The sequence below is a fragment of the Rhineura floridana genome, chromosome 1 (assembly GCF_030035675.1).
Source record: "Rhineura floridana isolate rRhiFlo1 chromosome 1, rRhiFlo1.hap2, whole genome shotgun sequence".
NCBI classification, from domain to species: domain Eukaryota; kingdom Metazoa; phylum Chordata; class Lepidosauria; order Squamata; family Rhineuridae; genus Rhineura; species Rhineura floridana.
Genome location: NC_084480.1, coordinates 163,616,036 through 163,640,346, shown reverse-complemented (window position 1 = coordinate 163,640,346; position 24,311 = coordinate 163,616,036). Strand labels below are relative to the sequence as shown.

Below are 24,311 nucleotides of genomic sequence, written 5' to 3'. Positions count from 1 at the left end.
TACTAGGAATAATGAAAATACCTAAGTGTTATCTTTTGAACTACATTCCAATGAATGTTGAGGACCCATAGAAAACACAGAACATGACACCTAAATGCCATATTAGCATGGAAAATTCAGCCCAGGCATTACCAAAGATACAACGGTGGGCCTTGATGGACTACCATCCAGGAGAAATTTCTTTCAGGTAAGGACCAAAGTCCTCTTCACCCTGGATGATAGTCCATCAAGTGGGATGTACCCAAGCAGTCCCAGTCAACAAACATAGGGAGGGCTACATGGATCGGCTATACTCAAGGCATGAACATGTGTTGCAGCACTCATCTGCCAAGGGCCACCTCATCTGAGGCATAAACATCAACTTTGTAATGGGAAATGAAAGAATTAGGTGAGGCCCAAGTTGCGGCTCTGCAAATCCCCAGAAAAGCAGCATAAACTGAAAAAGCAGCAGTGGCTACAGCAGACCTTGTAGAAAATGTAGTAACACTATCAGGAACAGGCAAGACAGTGTTGAATTAGCAACTTTCTTCTCCAATGAACGTGGATGAAAAGAACAAATAAAGAATCAGTCCACTTGATGTCTCTAGTACAGTGCTTCCCAACCTTTATGAGTACAGGATCCCCTTTGTAAGGTGAAGAAAATTCATGTCTCCCCCCCCATGCTAATTGTAATGTTAGTCTCCGATAATTGAAAAAAAATGGTGTGTGGCAATATCACATCTGCAAATATCCCTTTCCATAAAAAGCTCCCTGCAGACAGGGAGGTGTTACTTTCTTTTCTTAATGCGAAGGTCCAATCAAATTGATATACCCCCTCCCACACAGTCTGAAGATGTACAGTGCTGTCTCCCAACACCAGTGGGTTACAGCGTTGGACTAAGATCCAGGTCCAAATCCCCACCCAGCCATGAAGCCTACTGGGTGACTTTGGACTAGACACAGTCTCTCAGCCGGACCTATCTCACAGGGTTGGTGTAAGGATAAAATGAAAAGGGGGGGGCCATGTACACCACCTTGAGCAACTTGGAGGAAAGGTAGGATATAAATGCAATAATAAATCAATAAAAACATTTCAGCTGCAGTGTGTGGACCCCAGCCTCAGCCAACTTGCTGAGCTTTTTAAAAATAATAATAATCAAGAAGCAGCAATGTAGTAGTGGTGGGGATGCTAGATGGTGAAGACAAAAGGGTGGATAGATTGAGGAGGGGGGTTAGTGCTTTTAGGCCTTGGGATGACCGTCAGAACTGATGACTTGGTTAGTGTGCACTTGGGGAATGAGAGCGGAGCAGAAGACAGATCAGCGCACGCACACACACAAACACACCTGCCCTCCTGAAGCATCTGCAAGTGTGCGTGCATTCAGGCACATGGGAGGGGGGAAGCTCTCAACTGCAGCAGTGTCTTGGAGAGTGCCTGGGGACAGAGAGATGGGGGACAAGCAAGTGCTGGGTTTCCTCGCTGCTTCATGGCTCCATCTGGGCAAAAGGCGAGATGTCGACGGCCTTGCAAATAAGAATAATTTTTTATAGGAGGTGGTAGCGAAGCAGGAGCCAAGAAAGGCAGGCAGGCTGGCTGCCAGGAAGGAAGGGGGAAAGCAACCTTTCCTTGCAGCCTTGCCTCTTTTGCTTCATGAAAAGCCCTCTCCTCTTGTTCTGAGCAAGGGCGTCCTCAGCAGCGAGGAGACAGGAGGCGGCAATAGTAATGCCCTCTTCTTCCTGGTAGCTCCTTCCCTCAGCCTCCTTCGGTGTCTGCCACATGTTTTTTGGCAGACATCTGAAAGATGCTCTGCAACTTCAGCAAAAATCCTCCCCTCTCATTTGGAGCAAGGGGGAGGCGTTGTCTGCAGCAGCAGTGGGAAGCAGACAGTATTATATTATAATTATTTATTACATTTATACCCCGCCTTTCTTTCCATGACAGAAACCCAAGGCGGCTTACTTATGGTTCCCAGGCGGTCTCCCATCCAGGAACTGACCACACCTGACCCTGCTTAGCTTCAGAAGGGAGCTGGCCTTGTGTGCCTTCAGACCATAGCCTGGGAGTGAAGACTTTTTAAAAACAATAATAATAAACCATTCATTTCCTTACTGTTCATGGCCCCCAGGCTGGGAACCACTGCTCTGGTATGACTGATATAAAACTTTAAGGCCCCTCTCACATTGATGGAATACCCCACCTCTCGAGGATGAACTGGATTCTTGCAAAAGGTAGGTAGAATAATCTTGCTCCCCAAAGAAGGCTGAGTTAACCATAGGTACAAAAGAGGGGTGCGTAGACTTTGTCCGAATGGAAGATGCAGAGGTGTTTCACCACAGACAATGCTTTCAACTTTGGGATGTGTTACGCTGACTTAAGAAAGGAACTTGAAAAGACAGGACCTAGAGAGGCACAGAATGGAGCAGTCTTAATGGAGAACACTCAAGAGCAGACAACACTTTACGAAGATTCCATGAAGGAAACATGTGCACAACAGGGGGAAAAGTCACCACTAGTCACTTTAGAAATTAACCGGGGGTGAAACCCGATTGACTGGTATGTCTGAAGAGAGAGCACCAATGAAAGAGCAGGCAGTTGCCTGTGCAGTACGTTAAGCCTGAGGCCCAAGCAAAGCCCATCCTGCAGAGAGCCCAGGAATTAAGAAATGGTTGCTCTGAACAGCTTAACTTTCTTTGGAGAACACCATGCAACGAAATTTCACCAAGTAAACGTGTAGATGCGTTTTGTGGAAGGCCAATGGGATGCTAAGATGGTGCCAATCACATTGTGTTAATTACGTCCCATGAGAGACCAGTCTTCTTCAGATAGCGTTGCTTAATTGCTAGGCTGTCAACCTCAGCCAGGCCAGGTCTAGATAGGTCACTGGCCCCAGGGACCTTCAGCCAAACCAGGCTAGAATGCTGAAGAGGACCTTGAAACAGCATGGTTAGATGCACTGGAAGATGCCATCTTATCAGCAGGTTCGTTCTGCACAATATAGGAAATGGACCTTTAGTGTAGCAGCACCTACCCTGTGGAATTCCCTCTCCTTGAATATTAGGCAGGTGCCATCTCTGTTATCTTTTCTGCGCTTTTTGAAGACTTTCCTCTTTCAACAAGCCTTTTAAGTTGAGACCTATCCCAGTCTGCGTCTGTGTTAGAATTGCTTGTTAGTATAGTAGGGTCCCACTTATATGGCAGGTTAGGGACCAGACCACCGCCGTAAAGCAAAAATTGCCAAAAAGCGGAACATTGATCAGCTGTAGTGCGGGGAGCTCCAGTGGACAGCACTTGGCCCCGGAAGCTCCCCCCGGAACAGCTGATCAATGTTCCGCTTTTCCGTGCATCGCTCTCTCACCCCCCCCGCTCGCTCGCCCTCGTTATGGTGGGCGAGTAGTGCTCCCCTTCCACAGCAGGGCCTCCGCAGATCGCAGGGAGGGAGCTGCCCGCCCGCCAGTGCCTGCTCACTTGTCCTCTGCCGCCTCCCTCGCTTGTCCCCTCCTTGCCCACTTGCTCGCCCTCATTGTGATGGGGGAGTAGTGCTCCCCATCCACGGCACAGCCCGCCACAGATTGCAGGGAGGGAGCTGCCCGCGCGCCTGCTCACCCTCGGCCGCCTCCCTCGCTTGTGCCCCACTTGCCCTCCCCCCTGCCTGTTGGCACACTCGCTCACTCTCCGCAGCCTCCCTGGCTCATCCCTCCCATTGCCCACTCGCTCTCCCCCCTGCCTGTTTGCACGCTCACTTGCCCTCTGCCACCTCCCTCGACAATAAAATGGCGCTGGACACCCTTCTCGGACTCAGCTGCTGAGTGCGTCATCAGAGCTTGGAAACTTTTCTTTTTTGAACTACAACTCCCATCAACCCAACTGGAGTTTAAAAAAGGAACGTTTCCAAGCTCTGACGACACACTCAGGGCGTCGGGCACCATCAATTCACATCATGCCGCAAAATCGCCACAAAAAAGGAACAAACGCCAAACATATGGGACATGGACATCTTTCAGTCGCACCGAGGGCAGGCATCTGCCTATAAAACAAGTGGAAGATGCCAAAGGAGGCTGAGGGTGGAGCTACCAGGCAGAAGAGGGGATTACTATCACCGACTCCTGTCTCCTTGCACTGCCGCTGATGATGATGCCCTTCCTCTGAATGAGAGGAGAGGGCTTTTCGTGAAGCAAAAGAAGCAAGGCTGCAAGGAAAGATTGCTTTCCCCCTTCCTTCCAGGCAGCCTTCTTGGGGCTCCTGCTTCACTGCCCCAAAATGTCCCCAAAACCACTAAGTAGGACCCTTTTTATTCAGCTGAGGAATGCAGGGAACAGAGAATGTATGACAGCCATCATGGCAGCCTATAACACAAAACACTCATTAGCATATGCTACTAAATGTCTTCTCTGCAAGGGCATATCCCACTCTGACCTGGCCAGCTTCTGCAACAGAGGAGGAACAGAAATATCCCCTCCCCAAAACTTGTTTCTGTAACAGCCGCCACCCCTGTGCAGTAGAAGAGGTGGGCTTCACACCTGCAGCATTGAGATCTAGGATTGCCATGGCCTTACAAAACAAGTGTAGGCAATGTTCTACCCAAAAACAGTCTATTAAATACCATTTTTTGTTTCTTTCTACTTCTGGAACCATCGCTCCAAACCACATTAGACTCCAACTGATCTAATGCTATACTGAGCTAAAGGGCTGCCCTGATAATAAAGGCTGCCCAGAATGGGACATAATGGAAACATTACCACATTATAGTAGACTGGGGTAACAGCTTTCTGCTCTTTGAGAGGCTGACTCCTGCTGCTGTTTATTAATAGAAGAGACTGGGCACCCAGTAAACTCTTCGCTACAAGCTGAGAAAGTACAAAAATTGGCCCCATATACTTGATGTATATACTAGAGCCCTCACCTTCTGACAACGGCTCAACTGCATGTCCGTCAGCCTGCTCAAGGCAGGAGAGAGACAGCAGCTCTAGTCTTCCTGTGTGCCTGATTGAGGCTTCCCCCATAAATTTTGCGTTTTGATACAGAGGCATAAAAACCATGGAATTCACCCTCAGAGCCCAAAGGAGAACAGCTCAATAACAGCGTGCCTCCCCAGTTGGTCATCATCAGAAAAATGCTCAGTGCCATGCCCCATGGTACTCGGAGAGCAACGGAGGGTCCAAGCATCTAAAGACAAAATGGAGGCTGCCTTCTTCTTTGCCACAGCAACACTGGGGTTCAAAATGGCAACAATTTTCTTTTTGGCACATTCCATGCCTGAGGGGAGAAGGGCTTCTGTATGCTTGGTCTTCTTAAGTGCCTTCCATGAGGCTGGCCTCCCTTCCTCCTCTTCCATTGGGGCCAGCTCAGGTGAGGGTAACTGCTGCTGTCATAAAGGTGCTGCGCAGACGGAGACTGAAGCCACTGCCACAGAAGATTGGCCTGGAGATCCAGCGGTCTGGCAGCTAACCATGGAATAGGTGGTGGCTGCCATTTTGCTCAACTCATGCATACCTGCTGCAAACAGGTGTGGCAGAGAAGAAAATTGAAGCCAAAAAACCCCCAAACACAAGCATTGGGCTCCAATTCGGCCTAAAATAACCACTGCTGCCCCAAACAACCCAAACAGCGGACAGGGATGTGGGAAGGAGGACAAAAGTTCACACTAGTGAGAGAACAACATAAAGGATTTTTTTTAAAAAAATAATAAACACAAGCAAGTTATTCAAAGACCATGAAGGCTGAGGTAAAACTAACTCCACCACCTGTAAGGGTGGGGTGACAGAAGACAGAGAAATAGAGGGGCTGTGGAGAAAAACAAAAGGAAAAGTTTAGTTAAACTCAAGATAACACAAAGGAAGATACAGGAAAAAACAGAAAGACTGTGGCAAAAGGATTATTGGAGCTAAGGAAAAAAGCAACCGCCTGGACAGGGTCATGTGACTGAGGCAACCTACTCCCCTCAGAAATTAACTGCAATTCCTGCCTATGGACACCTTGTGGAGCACGAGACCCACTTGATGGACTATTATCCAGGAACAAACTGGGTTTTTTGCCTGAATTCTTCTGGGTTTTTCCCCTCTAGGCTTTGCATCTCTAATCCAGACAGACAAAAAATGTATCCTTGATCTCAGGAACCATCATGCAAAATTTAGTTAAATTCAGTGTAGTTTTGATAGATTCAGTCTGCCATCTTGTTTCAACAGGGGTCTCAAATGTATTCAAACATAGATGAAAACTTGATTCTTGATTTCTGGACTCATCATGCAAAATTTGGTTACGATATCATAGGAGTCATCCAAATGCATAGCAAACAACTATCCAAAATATATGGTAGATTCTCAACTTGGGAACCAAGCCACAAGTTCATCATCTTCTCCTCATCTCCTTTACCCAATTTATGGCAAAGTCTGGAAACCTTTTTGGAATTGTTGTGCGTATTTATAGAAAATCCGCTCAGCCTGCGGCTCCTAGAATGATACAGAAGGAATAACTGGGTGCCTCTGGAGGAACTGCATTCTTCCAGTGTTTTTTTAGGCTTTTATAAACAAATGCTACTGTTCATTCTTAGGAGGAAAGGGCATTTTTTAATATTTTTATTTCATTCTTTACTGTAACACTACACCAGAACCAAACTAGCCCAACCAAACAAGCAAGCATGCCCTGAACTTGGAATTCCTCTGGGTAAGACTGGTCATCGCCACAAGTGAAGCTTTAGCTGATTAACCTACCCTTTAAAGTTTACAGCTCTGGTTGTAACTTTCCTGATCTGTGACTGAAGCTTTGCAAGCCTCTTGGCAGATAATGGCCACACTGTTTGAAATATGTCAGGGCTGGACTGTGCCTCAGTCACAGTCACAGAAGAAAAATTGAGATGGCAAAGATGAATTTCAGCCTAATTTCCTCTGGCCTTGTCCTCAAATATCAAATAGCTTCAAAGCAGCCAGCTGCAACCAGAAGTTGCTTAGGAACAGAAACCATACACAGAAGTAAATTTACCTTCCAAACACTTGGATCGGAGCGAAGGATCCAGTCCACCCTGGATAATAGCAAATAAATTCTGCTGGCTGGGCTTGGGGTGTGCTGCAATACATCTGTCCAGCCAGCGAATGGACCTGTAATAGACAGAGCCCTGCTCAGTTAAGAAAAGGCAGCATTCATCATATCTCTCCACAATCACACATTACATTACTCAGATAGTTGCAAGTTGCAAGTGTAGATGCATCAAACTTCCAGCGTTAGTTATCCCAGCTCATAGCTCATTGTTTCTTACTCCTCCTCAGGCATGCACTCCAAGTCAGGAGCTCAGCAGAGAGGCAATTAGTTATGTTGACTCTAAATCCAGCAATCTGGGCTTGTGGTCTTATCCTTGGGGATGTGCAGTCAATAAAACACAAGGCTTCCCTTATAGACAGCAGTTGGTTTTGTCTGCACAGATGCCCTGATATTCTGTTTGTTCAGCATTAGCAAGAAGCAAAAAGGTACTCAGACACAATAAAACAGCTAAAGCCAATAGGAGCATGAGTAGTTTTTCATTATTAATTTTTTATTTAAAAAACAGTATTTCACATTCATTTAGTCCATTTACATCTTATCCTTTACAAAAGTTCTCCGGTTGATCAAAAGTAAAAAATTTATATACAATGCCTTGCAAAAGTAATCAGACCCTTGACCAATACTTTCATATTACTGAATTACAAATGGTACATTGTACTTTTGTTCTGTATGGTATTTTATTTTGAAACACTGAAACTCAAAATCAATTACTGTAAGGTGACATTGGTTTTATGTTGGGAAATGTTTGTAAGAAACATACAAAACTGAAACATGTTGCTTGAGTAAGTGTTCAAACCCCCCACATTAATAAGAGTGCACAGCTATTAACCAGTATAACCAGTAGTCCAGTCGTTCGATAACTTGCCTATTAGGGCTTGCCGCCGACGGAAAGAATAGACCACCAGCCAAGATTTCAGTAAGAGCGTTTTTACTGTTGCAATAGGCAGTTTAACACACCCTGCTCCGTCTCAATACAATCCTATTACCCCCACACCACTGTGTGCTCATTGAAGCCTTTTTATTGCTGCTTCTCTTATCTGTTACAGCTGCAGCCTGACCTTGGGCGTTTCTGCCAAGTGCTGTCAATTAACGGCTTCACTCTGTCTTTAACTCCGAACAGTCTTGTCTGGAACTGGCTGTGTTGCCCACCTAAGCCTGACATGATAGAGCCACCTTTCGCTGCAATAACAGCTTTAGGTCTTTTGAGATAAGCATGTACCAGCTTTGCATACAGTGTTGGGTGGGATTTTGGCCCATTTTTCTTGGCAGATTTGCTCCAGGTTGTTGAGGTTGGTTGGACGTCGCTTGTGGACCGCAATTTTCAAAGAGCGCCACAGAGTCCCAATGGGATTGAGATCAGGACGTTGACTGGCCACTGCAGGACATTCACCTTTTTGTTCTTGATCCACTCCAATGCTGCTTTGGCCTTGTGCTTGGGATCACTGTCCTGCTGAAAAATGAATTTCCCCTTGCAGTATTTCCCTGTATTTTGCTCCATCCATTCTTCCTTCAATTTTAACAAGATGCCTAGTCCCTCGTGATGAGCAGCATCCTCACAGCATGATGCTGCCACCACCATCCTTCACTGGAGGGATGGTGTGTCTTGAGGCATGGGCAGTGTTAGGTTTGCGCCACACATTGTGCTTTGAGTTTGGCCAAAAAGCTCTACCTTGGTCTCATCTGACCACAAAACCTTTTACAACATCGCAGCTGGGGCACTCATGCTTTCTGGCAAACTCCAGATGTGCTTTCAGATGGTACTTTTTGAGTAATGGCTTCTTTCTTTCCACCCTTTCACACAGGCCAGTGGGGCTGCCTATGAGGACGGTTCGGAAACTGCAGCTTGTGCAAAATGCAGCGGCCAGATTGGTAACAGGGACCAGATGGTTCAAACATATAAAACCAATTCTGGCCCAGTTGCATTGGCTGCCTGTATGTTTCCAAGCTCGATTCAAGGTGCTGGTTTTAACCTATAAAGCATTACACGGCTTGGTGACCGCAATACCTGATAGAATGCCTCTCCCGACATGAACCCACCCATACACTATGCTCAACATAAAGGCCCTCCTCTGACTGTAAAACCTTTTCCCACATCACAGTTGGGCACTCTCATGCTTTCTGGCAAACTCCAGATGTGCTTTCAGATGGTACTTTTTGAGTAATGGGTTCTTTCTTGCCACCCTTCCATATGTGCTCACTGGAATATTCAAACACTTGGATATTGTTCTGTATCCTTTTCCTAATCTATGCATTACTTTATCTCTCATTCCTGTAGAACGCTCTTTGATCTTCAGATCCACAGCCTGACCCTGGGAACCATATGTAAGCCGCATTGGGTTTTCAATCATGAAAAGAAAGGCAGGGTATAAATGTAATAAATAATAATAAACAATAATAATGGCCCTGTTCACACGTTACGGTCAACGAGTGTACAGTCTGTGTACCCAGGTACACAAGTAGTTGGGCTGTACACTCGTAGTTATTCACATGTAACATTCAACGAGTGTACAGTCTGTTATATACATATTTGCTGCCAGGGAAAGAAAATGGCTTCAATGACACTTATTAAATGCGCCATTGAAGCAATTCCCTTTTACTGGCAACAAGGCAAGGCATGCTGGGTCTGTTATACTTCCTGAAACTGTTGCCTGTCAAGGGGTACCTTCAATAGAAAGAGTGTTGGCAGAAACAGGAATGTAGTTTTACTCTTTTCATTTTTCCTGCAGATTCTTAAGTTTTTAAATCAAAACACCAACTTTTAAAAAGAAAATACTAACCTGTAACTATCAAAATTATAGTTATTAAAATATTGCATTTTTCATTGCCCATTATAAGAGTATGTATGGTTTTTGATGTAGGCTTTCATGAAACAATCCTATACTTGTCTATACAGTCCTATAGAGATCAATAGGACATATAGATAAATCAGTGAAAGTTCAGACCTAAATATATTGAATATTTATATATGAAAATATTTTGAGGAGGGGGCTGCAACAAAAACAACCTGCTTAAAAGAGTATGAACTGTAACGATTCTTCCAATATGTTACACCTGATTCTTTCTTGAGGACATCATGCGCTTTAATACACAAAACTACACTCAAAATATAAATGTGGGGGAAATTATTTATCAATTGGGCTTTCCAGCCTACTGCTCCCACTGTAACATACTCTGTCCCCTGGAAAGCCTTTCCTGGTATTTGGCAAACAGGAAAGCTCTGAGCTGTGGTTTTTATGGTTTTTCAGTAGAAATGTTTGTAGCTCAGTATCAAAAAGTGATCATCAGTATCTCTTTTTATGATCTATGTCAGTGGTTCCCAACCTTTTTGGGTACGGGACCCCCTTTATAAGCTTTATAATTAATTTCTTTACTGTTTGCAGCCCCCTCTGGATTACTTTGCGGCCCCCAGGTTGGGAACCACTGATCTATGTCATAATATTTAGCTTTTGGATAGCACTTTAAATGCAGGGTGTGCCGAAAGTAGATCAAAATGTATTGGTGTATCTCAGGATGACTCACAGAAGATCAGTGAGGATTTCAGACTCCTGTTTCACAATGAAAACAAGAAAATGACCGCCCCACCATTATACTGCTGAAATGAAGAAAGTGGGGGGTAATCAGAGTGGATTTTTGTGTGGAAATTCTGTGAGCTCAGTTCAATTTTGGAACTCAAAACAAATTCCTCGGCTAAGAATTATTTAACTCTAAGTGCATATATTTTGTGGCTTGCTCTGGTTGGTGGATCTTGGGTTTTTGTAATAATAATAATAAAATCAATACAAAAACCTGAAGTCTAACCATCCTGATCTAGAGTATTAGATCCTGATCTAGTCTAACCATGAAGTCTAACCATCCTAATCATAAAGTATTTGCCACCCTTGGCTCCTGCTGGGAGGAAGGGCAGGATATAAATCATAGAATCATAGAGTTGGAAGGGGCCGTGTAGGCCATCAAGTCCAACCCCCTGCTCACAGCAGGAAATCCACAGCTAGAGCATCTCCCGCAGATAGCTGTCCAGCCTCTGCTTGAAGACATCCAGCGAAGGGGATCCCACCACCTCCCTAGGCAGTCGGTTCCATTGCCGAACTGCCCTTACTGTCAAGAAGTTCCTTCTAATGTCCAATCTGAATCTACGCTCCTGCAACTTAAAACCATTAGACCTAGTCCTACCCTCTGGGGCAGCAGAGAGCAAATCTGTACCCTCCTCTATGTGACAGCCCTTCAGGTACTTAAAGAGTGTAATCATGTCACCCCTCAGCCTTCTCTTCACCAGACTGAACATGCCAAGTTCCTTCAACCTTTCCTCATAAGACTTGTTCTCCATACCGGCTATCATCCTCGTCACCCTCTAAATCAAATAATAAATAAACAAACAAAACATTACAACCCTACAAGACAGGTTTGTGTTACCATAAAACCATGTGATGCAGCTACTTCTGACAGCAGTTTCTAATGGAGGCAGCCATTATCATGTGTTTGACTATCAGGTGTGTCTAATTTTGATGCATGACACTTGACGTAGAAGGTAAGAGCTACACAGAGATGAGCAAATCCACAATTTTTTTCTTCTCAATTTCTGGATACACAGTAGAAAGGTGACATTGCTTTTTTGAGAATGCCTTCTTTGGCAATGTTTTGAATAGTCTTACCTCTGCTATTGTAGTTTCATTCTTGCAAGCACTCCTTTGAACCATGCTACAACAACCCTGCAAGGTAGGTCTGTGCCCATACAAATGATTTAGTGCAGGGATGGCCAGAAGACAGACTGTAATCTATTCGTAGATCCCTGGGAGATTTGTAGTCAATTGGCAAGCGCTTCTGGCTTCCAGTTGATTAACAATAGCAACAAAAGGGCACACATCCATTTGGAAATTTGACAACTGAAATTAAGAATACTTGTGGAAAGTAGGAATAAATCTATGTGTGGAAAGTCTGTGAGCTCATCTCAGTTCTGATAACCCTGTGCTCAGCAGCTTCGCAGAGACACCATTTTCTTTCATATTAGACGTATGTCTTTTGCAGCTGGCTGCAGTTGGTGGTTCTTGAGGTTTTAGCAAAACGCAGGGTGGATCTCTGACTCCGCAGTAGCAGTGCTCTCTCAGTAATGGCAGCATTGCCACTCACTGAATGGGGCAAGGTGCCTGCAAGTTCAGAGCTGGTGACACCACCATCCTGCAGCAGGTGGGCACACACCTGCAAGCTTGTGCTGCATTCCACCAAAGTACCCCCAACCTTGCCATCTCTGTGCCACTGCCATTCTCTCCCCCCCCCATTTATCACTGCTGACCTATGTCATCAAATTATTGGAAGAGTCTTGGTCATATTTCTCTTTCTTGACCTTTAAGAGGAAACAGAAAGCACACAACAGAATTTACCTTACCATTGATTTCAATAGGTTTTAAAAGACCAAGGAAGAAAAGTATAGTGGGTAATTTACATTGGATTTATAGATGTACTGTAGTGTACAAGTTCTGCAAAAGCCAGTGTGGTGTAGTGATAAGAGTACTGGGCTAGGGCCTGGGAGACCTGGATTCAAACCCTCATTCAGCCATGAAACTTACTGGGTGACTTTTGGGCTAGTCACCTTCTCAGCCTAAACTACCTCATATGGCTATTCTGAGGTCCTGTGTGTACTTATGCCACACTAAGCTCTTTGCAGGAAAGTTGAGATGTAAAGGAAATAAGGCATTAAATAAGATTAAGGCTACAATCCTTTGCACAATTACTTGAGAAATTAATTTCTGAGCAATGTGTTACCTAGCCATTAAGTTATTTTATTACTGCAGTTGTGATAGCAGCTATTATTCATTACCTGAACAGGGGAGTTGGAGCAAGTTTTGGAATCTATTTGTGGCACTATCCTGAAAAGTAGGTGTACTAGTAACAAGCAACAATAAGAGTCACATAATGACACATTGAACATCTAACAGACATCATAAATTTTATAATATTTATTGATAAATCACCTAGTATTTAAAGGAAAGGGTTGAATTTAGAAGTTAAAGGCTGTAATTCTATATTCACATTCACTTCAGGAGTAAGCCCCATTAAACTCAGTGGAACTTACTTCTGAGTAAACATGGCTAGGACTGGACTGGACTGTGAGCAGACACAGAGGCAAACTCCCCTCCCTTTCTCTGCCCCCCGAACTGTTTCTTTTAAGGGGCTGGAATCCTAATCCTTCTTACCTGGGAGTAAGTCCCACCAAACTGAATGGGATTTACTTTAGAGTAAGCATGGGGTTAGGATTGTACCAGGAATGTAATCAAACTTAATTTTGTAAAAATTAACAATGTAAGTCCTTGCCTAGCTCTAGCTTCTCTGACAGAACACTCGGCTTTTTTTAGGCAATCCTAACTCCACTTACCTGTGAGTAAGCCCCATTGAACTAAGTGAGACTTACTTTTGAGTAATGTTTTTAGAATTATATTGTGAGCCCTCAGAATCTCTGCCCTTCTCTCTCTTCGCTAGCTTTCTGGTTACTGCTTCCTTCTGCCCTTCTCTCAAGACAACAGTTTTCACTCGCCTGAGCCCACAAGAGGCTTAAACTCCATTTAAGTATGTAAAACAAATTTATTTTGTAAACCTAGCTCTAGCTTCCTGACAAGTCTCTCTCACATTTTTAGTCATTCCATTTACCTGGGAGTAAGCCCCACTGAACTCAGTGGGATTTACTTCTGAGTAGACTTTTTAAAAATTGCAGTGAGTCCTTCAAAGCTCCCCCCCCTTTTTTTCTGCCTCTTTCCTTCCCTCAAGCTCATTCGTTGCTTCAGGCTGGTCTCCCTTCCCTTCCCTTTCCTCCAGTTTAGCTTTATTCTTCTTTCCCGCTGCTCCGTGGCTCCAGCAACTGACGTTTCCTTGAGCCCATTTCTGATTGGCTGCTGCTGCTGCTGCTGCTAGAGCGAAGGCTCAGGCTGTCCCCAGGGAGAAAAACTAATTGCTCACGATCAGCTCCACGGGGACAGCATGCAGGGACAATCACCACGTGAGCAGAAGACGTCTTTTTTCAGGATGCCTGTACACGTGGTGATTTTTGAAATCACCACGTGTAGACTCTTTCTCAAGAGCAGCTGTACCCAGGTACAGGGGGCTTTTACCTGGGAACAAAGTAACGTGTGAATACCCCTAATGTGACAGCAACTTTAAGGGAGGCCAATGGTAAGGTAATTGTGTCTTCGACACAGCCATTTTTTTCATCTGTGTAAACTGGGAGCTTCCACAACATAAAGGTTGAATACTTATGCAAGCAATATGTTTCAATTTTTTATGTTTCTTACAAATGTTTCCCAACATAAAACCAATGTCACCTTACAATAACTGATTTTGAGTTTCAGTGTTTCAAAATAAAATATCATACAGAATGAAATTACAATGTACCATTTGTAATTCAGTAATGAGTGAGCATTGGTCAGGGGTCTGATTACTTTTACAAGGCACTATATATATTCAATGTTTGAAAATTACAATAAAAACAGAATAAAATGGCATGGCAGAATGATAAAATGAAGCAAGGCAGTTTAAAATTATTGTAATTAAAATTATTGTAATTGAGATGACTTGGGAAAATAAAATGGTCTTCAACAGGCACTGAAGACCATAATGTAGAAGCAGCATGACATGGGCATGGGGGGGGAGGAAATGGGGCAAGTGATGTCACAGGCACTGGCCATGGCATTTGTGTAACCACATTCCAGAAAGCATCTCAAATTGGAACTTGCTAAGCAAAAGTCATTGTGCGAATGCTCGGGAAATGAGGCCAGAACTGATGACTGAACAGTTCAGAACTGCCTTCTTTCTTGTCCCCACAGGTAACATGTAGCTAAAATGAAACACCTGACAATGTGCACCCTCAGCTTCCCCACTGCTGCTGTACTTCATTGGTTACCACATGCAGGGGGAAAAAAGCCCGGAGCAAAATGGCATTGCATTTTTTAAAAACTACATGTTACTTTCTTCCCCTCCAGTAAGTCAGCCCCTCTAGTATCCCTTAGACCCAATATATCCCCAAACAGAAGTACTTCCATGAGGCATTTCTGGATGTTGTGCATTCATTGCTATAAAATGATAATATAGAAAGGCCCAGTGCCCTGATGAAATTATAAAATGCTGTATACAAAAGACTACAATAATATGACAAACCATGCCGCCTGAGTACACATGAATGTGCACATGAAGCTGCCTTATACATAATCTGATCATTGGTCTATCTAGTTCATCCTCTGCTTTGCCTCGAAGCAGCTATCCAGGGTCTCAGGCAGAGCTCCTTTCCAGCCCTGCTATCCGAGAGCTGCTAAGAATTGAGCTCAAGTTTGTCTGTAGGCAAAACACGCCCTCTGCCCAATTTATGGCCCTGCCTCAGTTCTATAATTACCAAGATGCAAAACTGTATGCCTGACCTTTTTGTTTATTGTTCTACCTATCATAGGTTAGCACTCCAACAAATAACCCTGTTGCAATCCTGTGTTAGTGTATTGTAAGATGGGGTGGAATTCTTCCTTGGTCATAATTGTTAGAGCAACATCTTCCTAGGCCATGTTCTGCTAAACGGAGTGAAACACCACAACAAAAAGCAGTAACCTGGTAAGGCTAAGGAAAAAGGTTACCAATAAATAAGTTATTTATTGATACATTACTTACATTAAGTGATACATTACTTAGCAATGTATAAGTATTAAAGAACCAGAAAAATCCAGAAAGGCTAAAATATTCTAACCACTTTTTTTTTTTTTTTTAAGAACTTGGCAGTTCCACAGCAAAGCACACAATCACACACAACTGGAGCTACAGTGATTAGTTCTCCAAGGTCAGGCTGATCTTCACAGCTACGGAGAAAATGTGATAGCAAAGTCTGCAGAAGGTACTGGGAGGGTTTTGAACAGCCTGGAGTGAGATCTTCTCATCTCGCTACAGATCTGTTCTCTTCCACAGGGACCTGGTCACAGTTTACCAATATTCTGCAACTGCAGCACAGGACATAACCTAGCACAGATTAGGCATTAACTCAAATTACTTCTACCTCTGCAGAATGATGTTTGCATTCACACACAAAAAAGAGTGGCTTTTAAGATCAAATGACATCTGCATAATTTCATCTGCTCACACTAAACACACAGAATTTGGATGCTTCACCAGTTGTAAGCAAAGACTGTATGTAGACTAAAAGACTACATGAACATAGCATCTCAGATGACAATGGCTGGGAAGAGCTGAGTTGGGCTACCCAATTGGGATCAAACGGTAGAATGACACAACACACAAAGCAAACCTGAGCATGGCTTCCTCTACCCGTGGACCACTGACTGTGCTGCTGACCACATCATCTAACTGCATCATGATGTCAGAGCCTGGGGAAGGAAAATGCAATGTGTGTTAGAAGAAGCAAATTAGATCAATCCATTGTGGTAATGGATGAGGAGGAGACCTACATGGCAGGTTTCAAAATTATTTATTTTTAAAAAAATATTTCCACAATTTTTGGACTAAAACCTAGTAAAATATATAATGTAGAAGTAGTGTAGAGTCAATTTAGCTTCCAATTTGTCTCAAAAACCTTTTAAGAAAAAAAATGTATGCCTGTTTCTGAAAGGAACAGTGGAAGGTGCTAGCTAAGCCATCTTCAGATGGAGTTTTATAACCAGAAGAAGAGATGAAAATGCCTTGTTCTGCTGATGGCTAGCCTGGTTCCCAAAAAGAGGATGAATTATTATTATTAAATTGATATCCCGCCGTTGCTCCCAGTAGAAGCAACAGCACCTGAGATGATGATCTGAGAAGGTAAACAGGTTCATGTGGGTGCGGTTTATAGAAAGCAATTCTATATTTCAAATCTGCTAGGTGAGTGGCCATAGGATTCTGTGCAAGCGCTTGCTATGCCAGCAGTATGGAGACCGGCTGCTGCCAAGTCAGCTATGCTGGCAGAATAACTAAAAATAGCACAAGGAGGAGCACTTTTACACTGTATTCTAACCACGTTCAATTGTCCACCCTGCCACCCCACTATTTTGTACTTTTACAAATCTCTTTCAGGATTACCAGCAGCATATATTGAACTGGCGGGTTACTGGAAAACAACAAGGTTGACAATGAAGGGTTGGCTTGATAAAAACTGGAACATGACTTATCACAGTTGAGTAACAGAAGGGATTACAAAGAGAACAAATCTGATGAAGTCTGATGGACTTTTCTGTCTTATGTAAATAAAAATTGGCATTAGTTACTTACGTTACCAGGTGCTCCCCTGATCCTGTTAATGCTGACAAAGGTAGGCACACTTATCAATACTCAAAAGAAACCAAGGGACTACTTTTTGGGGGAAGCCATCTGTATACAAATTGGTTTTTGAATTGTAATATATTTGAAAATATATTTGAAAATCATGCAGAAATTTAGGATAAGTTTTCATCTACTTCTCTCTGGGAAAAGTAGTTGTTGAAATTCTGAAAATTAATGCAAAATGTTCTATATTTTGCTAACTAAAAAGTCTATCCTCCCTCTCTCTTTAGAGGTAAAACAAATTCCTCTGTGTCAGGGGTTCTTAACCTGCAGTCCATGGACCTTTAGGGATTCCATAGATGAGCTTCAGGGAGTCCATGAACTGGGCATAACAAAATCAATTTCCAATGCAATAAAATTAATTGTATTTATATATGGGGGTACATAGCTTTCATCAGATTCTCAAAGGGGTCAATGATCCAAAAAGATTAAGAACCACTGCTCTATGTGGTATGCAGCTGACCTTTGGAACTAGGATGAAGCCAACCAAAATATTTTTTTTCAGATCCCCGTTTCTCTTTCTGCCCTCCACCCAGTAGTACTTGCTAGGATGGACTAAAAGAAGTTCCTCAGAATCATCTCATTATTAATAGCTTATGGATCAGAGTAGTTCTTTATACCTGCTAGAACAATCAACAATCCTGAGTTTTGATAGGATTTATGGGTTATTAGGTGAATTTTAACAGTCCAGTGGGGATTATTCCTAGCAGAACTGAAAATTCAACGTACCTGTTTTAGTTCAAGCTGGCTGTATTGTTTTCTTGTTTGCTGGGTTGGGCATGGTAACAAATTATTGGGCACATGGCTTTTATTCTGTGTAGGCTTGAGAACTTTCAGTGGGCATATTGCCTGGCTGGAATGATTACTAGGTTTAGTCATAGTTATTTATGCTTTTATCTTATTAGCACCTCATTTTAGCTCTTCAGTTAACTCCAAGAGTCACCAACAGAGTAACACCTCATGAGCTTCTCAACTACTTTCTCAGTTGCCTTATTCTGAATTTATCTATTTGGTATTTCAAAGGTAGTGGGGAAATAGCTGTAGCTAGAGAGAAATGTCACTGCTGTGAAGCAGAAGAAAGCATCAGTCAATCCAGCAGTTGATATCATGCAAGAGAATACTTACCAAGAGCATTCTGTATTTCAATGGATTTCTCTGGAGTCAGCAGAATCTCCTTGCCATCGTATGGAGAAGAGAAGTGCACTCCCTCCTCAGTCACAGTGGACAGCTCCACCAGAGAGACCATCTGGAACCCACCACTGTCCTGCAAAAGAACACTGACACCATGAAAAGAGCTGAAATACACAAAATTCTTCTGTCCCGGTGCTCCGCTCCTATAATTGCCAGAAGAGCAATGTTTCATTTGATAACATGGGAGTAAGAGAACAGCTGAGATGGATAAAAATCTTTGTGCTCCAGCTATATTTATTTAGCCTTCAGCACTGCTGTACTTGAACTTATAAACACATCCTTGCTACACCCCAGCAGCAAGTGGAGCTCTGTTCCCCATTTCTATTCCTGCAATGAACAGCTCAGAACAATTTGCATGAAGTCACATAGAGAACCTGCAACAGAAAAAGAGTTAATCCTTTTTCCCAACACGAAGCTCAAAGCAGTAATATATAGTGCTTACTAGAGGAATTAATAAGCTAAGAACATTCTTTCTCTCTTAACCCCTACAACAATAGAAACTTTTCAAAAAGAAAAGGAATATCTTTGCTGTGCTCATAACTGTCAACCTACCAGCAATATTACATGATCATTATCAAATTAATTTTCCATTTTTATCCTCACAATAAACCTGTACATTTGGCTGAGCAGGCACACAAACTCTCCTACATGCTTCAAATTTTTCTGTAACACATATATGTTAAAATAATAATAAATGAAGCAGGATTTCAGAGATCCCTCATCTCTCCAGATGCGGGAAACATTACAAGTCAACGTAGAAGAATCAGCATCCTTAAGTTCCTGAAATCATAACTGGGGTTAGAAAGGAGCAGTGAACAAATTCAGATTTCTACTATATTTCTATGTTTTTGACAGAGTAAACCCGTACTTCAGTTACGCTAGCTGAGGTATTATAGTATATGGTGGAAGTCTTGGTATGCCAGTAGAACACAACATATGCCACTGCCATGATATACATGCTGGTAAGCAAACACTGCTGCAACACCTAAAACAGGACAGTGGTGGGAGAGGCAGGAACAGCACAAGGAGGTGCACATTTATGCCATATCCTATACCCCTCCAGATTATGACCACACCCCTGTTGACAGTGGGACTTTACATCAGCCCTGGACTTGACACATGGGAATTCCTTCCTATTGACGTCAATGCAAGGGGCCAAAAAAAAATAGCACAGTACAATCTGGCTTCAGTTGGGCTCAGGGGCTGGGAAGGAAACTTGATGGACTCTGTGGGCCTTCTGCTGTCTGCTCACTCAGGTCCCCTGAAGTGTGAAAAGGTTTCTCCAGGTGCACAATGCGGGATGGGCTACTGCTGCCAGGGTGTTATGAAGCAGTCAGCTGATGGAGGAAGGGCAATGAGTCCTGGCAGGCCCGGCCTATTGGGCAAAACAGGGCAGGGAAATTGGTCACATGGGTTGCCAGAGATGCGTCAAAAGGATAGTTTGCTCCATTTATGAAGCAGGCTATTTGCCCATGCAGAAGTCCTCCTGATTGGCTCAGCTTAAAAGCTTAGTTTTCCAGTAACAAATGCCGTAATTACTCCCTTTAATACTCACTGTGAGAAGGTTTCCTGACCAGTTCATAAAGCCATGGAGTCCATTGGCTTTTTGGATAAGCTCTGGTCCCTAGAACAAGATAAAAGGTTATCATCAATGCTAGTGCCAAAGACCCCCACAACTGATGCCAGGCAGAAATACACAAGATAGTCTAATTCAGCCATCTAAACTTTCCATTCAGAAAGTGGCACATAATCAAGCTAAAAACAGCAGCTGCACATGGTCAGACCTATAATCATCAGACATCCTGCCTGCAGCAAGATACTCTGAACCGAAGAGCACATGGGGAGAACAAACTAAAAGGCAGACTACATGAAAGATGGTCTATCAGACTATGCAGTGCCTGGTGCCTGGTTTGCATCTCAGGTCTGCTATAATCTTATTACGAAGCCACTTTCTCTCAGTTCATAACCACCCATCTGTAATATGAGGATAATATCTCAGAGCTGTTGTAAGAAATATAAAGTGTTTTAAAATTCTAAAGTACTATGTACATGTTAATTATCTTCCCTCTCATGAAAACTGTTTGAACATTTGAGTTTTCTGAAGCCTTGCATTTGCTCTGCAAGGCCCTCCTTTCAGTTTCTTCTTGTGGCTTTATGTATCCTGTGGATCATCTGGAAAAGGGGATTGGGAAAAGAGTGCCCTTGGGTTATTCCAGCTCTACTTGTCCCAGTTTACAAGGACAGCAAGAACAACCTCAGCAAACTTCCCTCAGTAGAGGCCTGTGTGCAATGGGGAATTTCTTAGAACTGGGAACTGAGGACAAACTCAAAAAGCTTGTCCTTTGGGCCCTGTTTACTTTGTACCAAGAAAAAAAACATGTTCAGAGGTAATCTTGCATGGAACTAAGCACTGTGTGTGCTGATGCAGGTTTCACAACAGAGAAAGGTACCATAGAGAGAAGAAAAAATGAAAGGGCATATCACTGACCCACTGGATTCTACTGACCAGAAGATTTCTGGGTTAAAATAAAAGCTGTTTTTAAATTAAGGATATCCTCCCAGACAGAAATATCTACCCTGAGAAATCCACTGTGCATAACCGTGATTGGACACCAGCACATCCATCCCCACACAAAAGGTAGCAGTAATGGTCTTTCTAATTTAAGTCTTATGTGAAACTTTTTTGACCTCTCTAAACATGTAAAAATAGTTGAGGCTATGCAAATTTCCAGTGCTATCCCCATATTGCAGGTTAGGGAGCTGAAGTTGAAAGAGACTGGCTCATGACAGTCCAGTGTTAATATTACAAGTCAAAGAGGTATGTATAAGTTTGGCCTCGATTTCAAGCCAGAAACCTCCCAAATAAAGAAAAAATCCATAGGCTTCAGCAAAGGTTAATTTAGGTTAAATTGTTCCCTCTCAACTAATTGCTTAATTGCATGGAGATGCCCCATTCACTGGAATGCATACTTTTACATATCTAAAAGCTCCCAAAGCTTAACACTTTCACATAAAATTGGTGGTCGTGGTGAAATGCTGGTGTCCAATCACAACTGCACAAAAATCCTGGGTTCCTTTGGCCCAGAAGCAGGTGGGGGCAGTTCTATTGATACAGGGAACCAGCCTTACTCTTACTCGAGGGGTTGATATCCTGCTGTTCAGGGAGCGTTACTCACGGGTCGCATGCCTAGATGGTAGGTGTTGCCCAGGCACAGGCGGCATCCTAGAGCATCCAGCTGCGTGGCGGTGAGACCTTTCATGGTTCCCTGAGTACCAACCGGCATGAAAACGGGACAATTCACGGTGCCGTGTGGCAGCCGTAACTCGCAAGCACGAGCCTTGCTTCGCCTGCATTCCGCTAACACACGCAGCGACAGAGCCGCGGGCTCGACCGCCATAGCAATCGCGACGCGACCCCTGCCGCTGCCTGTCACGTGACACGACAAGAGGGGCGAGGCCCAAAGCTAAAGCGCTTCGGATTCTATCCGTGGAGGGGGCCGGGAATCCTCTTAATTTCTGAGGCCCAGTTATGTTGTCGTCATAGCGCCCGCCCCTTGACCCTGTAACTTATTGGCCGTGCTAACGTTCCGCCCATAGAGATAATAAACTCAGCGGCTGGAGATACACAATTTTTAGAGGGTTTTTTTATCTGTTGCTGCAGAAATAACAGTCTTATGGTCACGGATGCATCACTAACAAAGATAACAAACGAAGATGCAGATTTCCATAAAATTCACATTTGCTAATTTACATGTATAGACGTAGATTTAGAAAACATCACTAGAACTTACCATAAAGGGAAGATGTGATCCCCAGGTAACTTGTGTGCCTGCTCAGTCTGCCATTAACCTGTTAACTGTTGAGGGCAATTTCAAAGCCCCTGCTCTCCCTTAAGGTTCCTGATCTTTACATCAGATTTAAAACGAACTGCCTTTCAAACAGGATTCTCCTTTATTTCAGAATACTTCCTCTATAAATAGTCCTCTATGAAGTACGACACAGTCATCCTTGGAGGAGCGCCTATCGGGGCCTATTGGTGCTGGCAGCCTGTGGATGAGTCTGGTTCAGAAGGCGTCCCGTCCCACCTGTGCTTTGGGGAGCTATGCCGGAGCATAGGAGTCTTTTGACCCTTACCCAGGAATACAGGGCTAATACCGATCCTCCAAGATTATGATTTGGGGATTTGCTGTGTCTGTGTCAAAGGTTATGTTGACTCATTCTGTTCCTCTCCTGATGGCAGTCTCTTAAATTGAAACCTTTGAGATACTCGTCAAAATGAACCATCGCTTTCTGCTTTATAGTCTATTTGACAACAGGCTCTGAAGAATATTTGTCTACAGGCTCTTCAGATTCTTGGAGCACAACAAAAAACTGCACAATGATCCTTACGGAAAGTGAAGTGAAGATCAATTGTCTGGCTTGTGTTTTTGTCAAGTGTGCATCCATAGAGAAAAGTTGAAGAGGTATCCCAAGGAGACATTTATAAAAGAATTTGATTTGACTGTTTTTAAAAGTAAGCCATGTCCACTTTTTCCACAAATTACACTTTAAAAGTACCATTATTACTCCCCTCCTCCCAACCTCTGGTTCTCCTGGATGATTTTCCCCCTCTTGTGCAATAGAATTGTATTAGTGGGGGTCTGCCCACATTACACTATAATTTATGGAAATATGTTAAATATACATTTGTGCTTTTGCAGCCTTTAGGGATGGGAAACCTTTTTCACTCCAAGAGCCATATTCCCTTGTGGGCAACTTTATAGGGGCATGTGGCTAGTGATGAACAGGGCCAGAGGCAAAAGTAAGCAGAGCAATTAATGTAGATTTTGCCTTGGTACAGTCGGCAAAATTCTATGCACCCTCTTCTCTGTCCTCTATCCAGGCAAGCAAGAGGCATTCAGAGTTAAAGAGCACAATCGATCCAGTGAGAAACACTTGAGAATGGTGCAGAGCAGGGCTATGAGAGGTGTGGCCTCGGTAGAGTTCTAAGGGCCAGATAGCCCTGGAGGGCCACATTTGGGTGAGCGAGCGGGCAGGGGCATACGGTGAGCGAGCGGACAGGCGAGCTGGGGAGGGCAAGCAAGTGGGAGGGCGGGCGCACAAGCAAATAGGCAGGGCGGAGGGTGAGCGAGTGAGCAGAGGGCGAGCAGGGGGGAGGGCGAGGAGGAGGAAAGCAAGTGACCAGGGGAGGGGAGGAGAGTGAGCGAGCAGGTGGCGGGGGAGAGCAAGCGAGTGAGGGGAGGGGGGAGAGCGAGTGAGCAAGAGAGTGGGAGGTCGGGTGAGAATGAGCAAGCAGGGGGTGGGGGAGGGCAAGCAGGGGGTGCGGGCGGAGGGCGAGCGAGCAAGCGGGTGGGTGGCGGGGAGAGCAAATGAGCGGGGGGAGGGGAGGGCGAGCGAGCAGGGGGCAGGGGGGAGACCAAGTGATGGGGGAGGGCAAGTGAGTGGGCAGGGGCGGAGGGTGAGCGAGTGGGCGGGGGTGGAGGGCAAGCAAGTGGGCAGCGGGGAGAGCGATCGAGCTGGTGGGCAGCTCCCTCCCTACAATCTGTGTCGGGGAGTCTGCTGCGGAAGGGGAGTGCTACTCCCCCACCATCACAAGGGGCCATTCAGGAGGGCCCATGGGCCGCGGGGGCCACAGCCAGGCGCCACCTGGCCGTCCTTTGGAGCTGCCCCTGGTTCTGGACACCTCATTTTGAGAAGGATGCAGACAAACTGGAACAGGTTCAGAGGAAGGCAACAAGGATGATCAGGGGACTAGAAATAAAGCCTTATGAAGAAAGTGAAAGAACTGGGCATGTTTAGCCTTAAGAAGAAAAGATTGAGGGGAGATATGATAGCA

At 44.2% G+C, this 24,311-nt stretch overlaps 1 protein-coding gene across 4 annotated transcripts in view; it reads right to left on the bottom strand.

Moving 5' to 3' along the window:
* QTRT1 (queuine tRNA-ribosyltransferase catalytic subunit 1) overlaps positions 1-22,413 on the bottom strand; it is a 30,105-nt gene extending 7,692 nt beyond the window's left edge. Inside the window, exons 1-5 of one of the 4 annotated variants that reach the window (XM_061583625.1) lie at positions 22,267-22,413; positions 20,031-20,099; positions 18,410-18,548; positions 16,278-16,356; positions 6,956-7,071 (exon numbers count right to left, since the gene is read on the bottom strand). In XM_061583625.1, the coding sequence (XP_061439609.1) occupies positions 6,956-7,071; positions 16,278-16,356; positions 18,410-18,548; positions 20,031-20,099; positions 22,267-22,269 (406 nt within the window). In that variant the 5' untranslated portion in view covers positions 22,270-22,413. Of the gene's footprint in view, positions 1-6,955; positions 7,072-16,277; positions 16,357-18,409; positions 18,549-20,030; positions 20,100-21,651; positions 22,007-22,266 lie in introns of those variants that run through there. The other 3 variants (XM_061583605.1, XM_061583595.1, XM_061583615.1) reach the window with 3 other exon arrangements.
* Between the last annotated feature and the right edge of the window lie 1,898 nt (positions 22,414-24,311).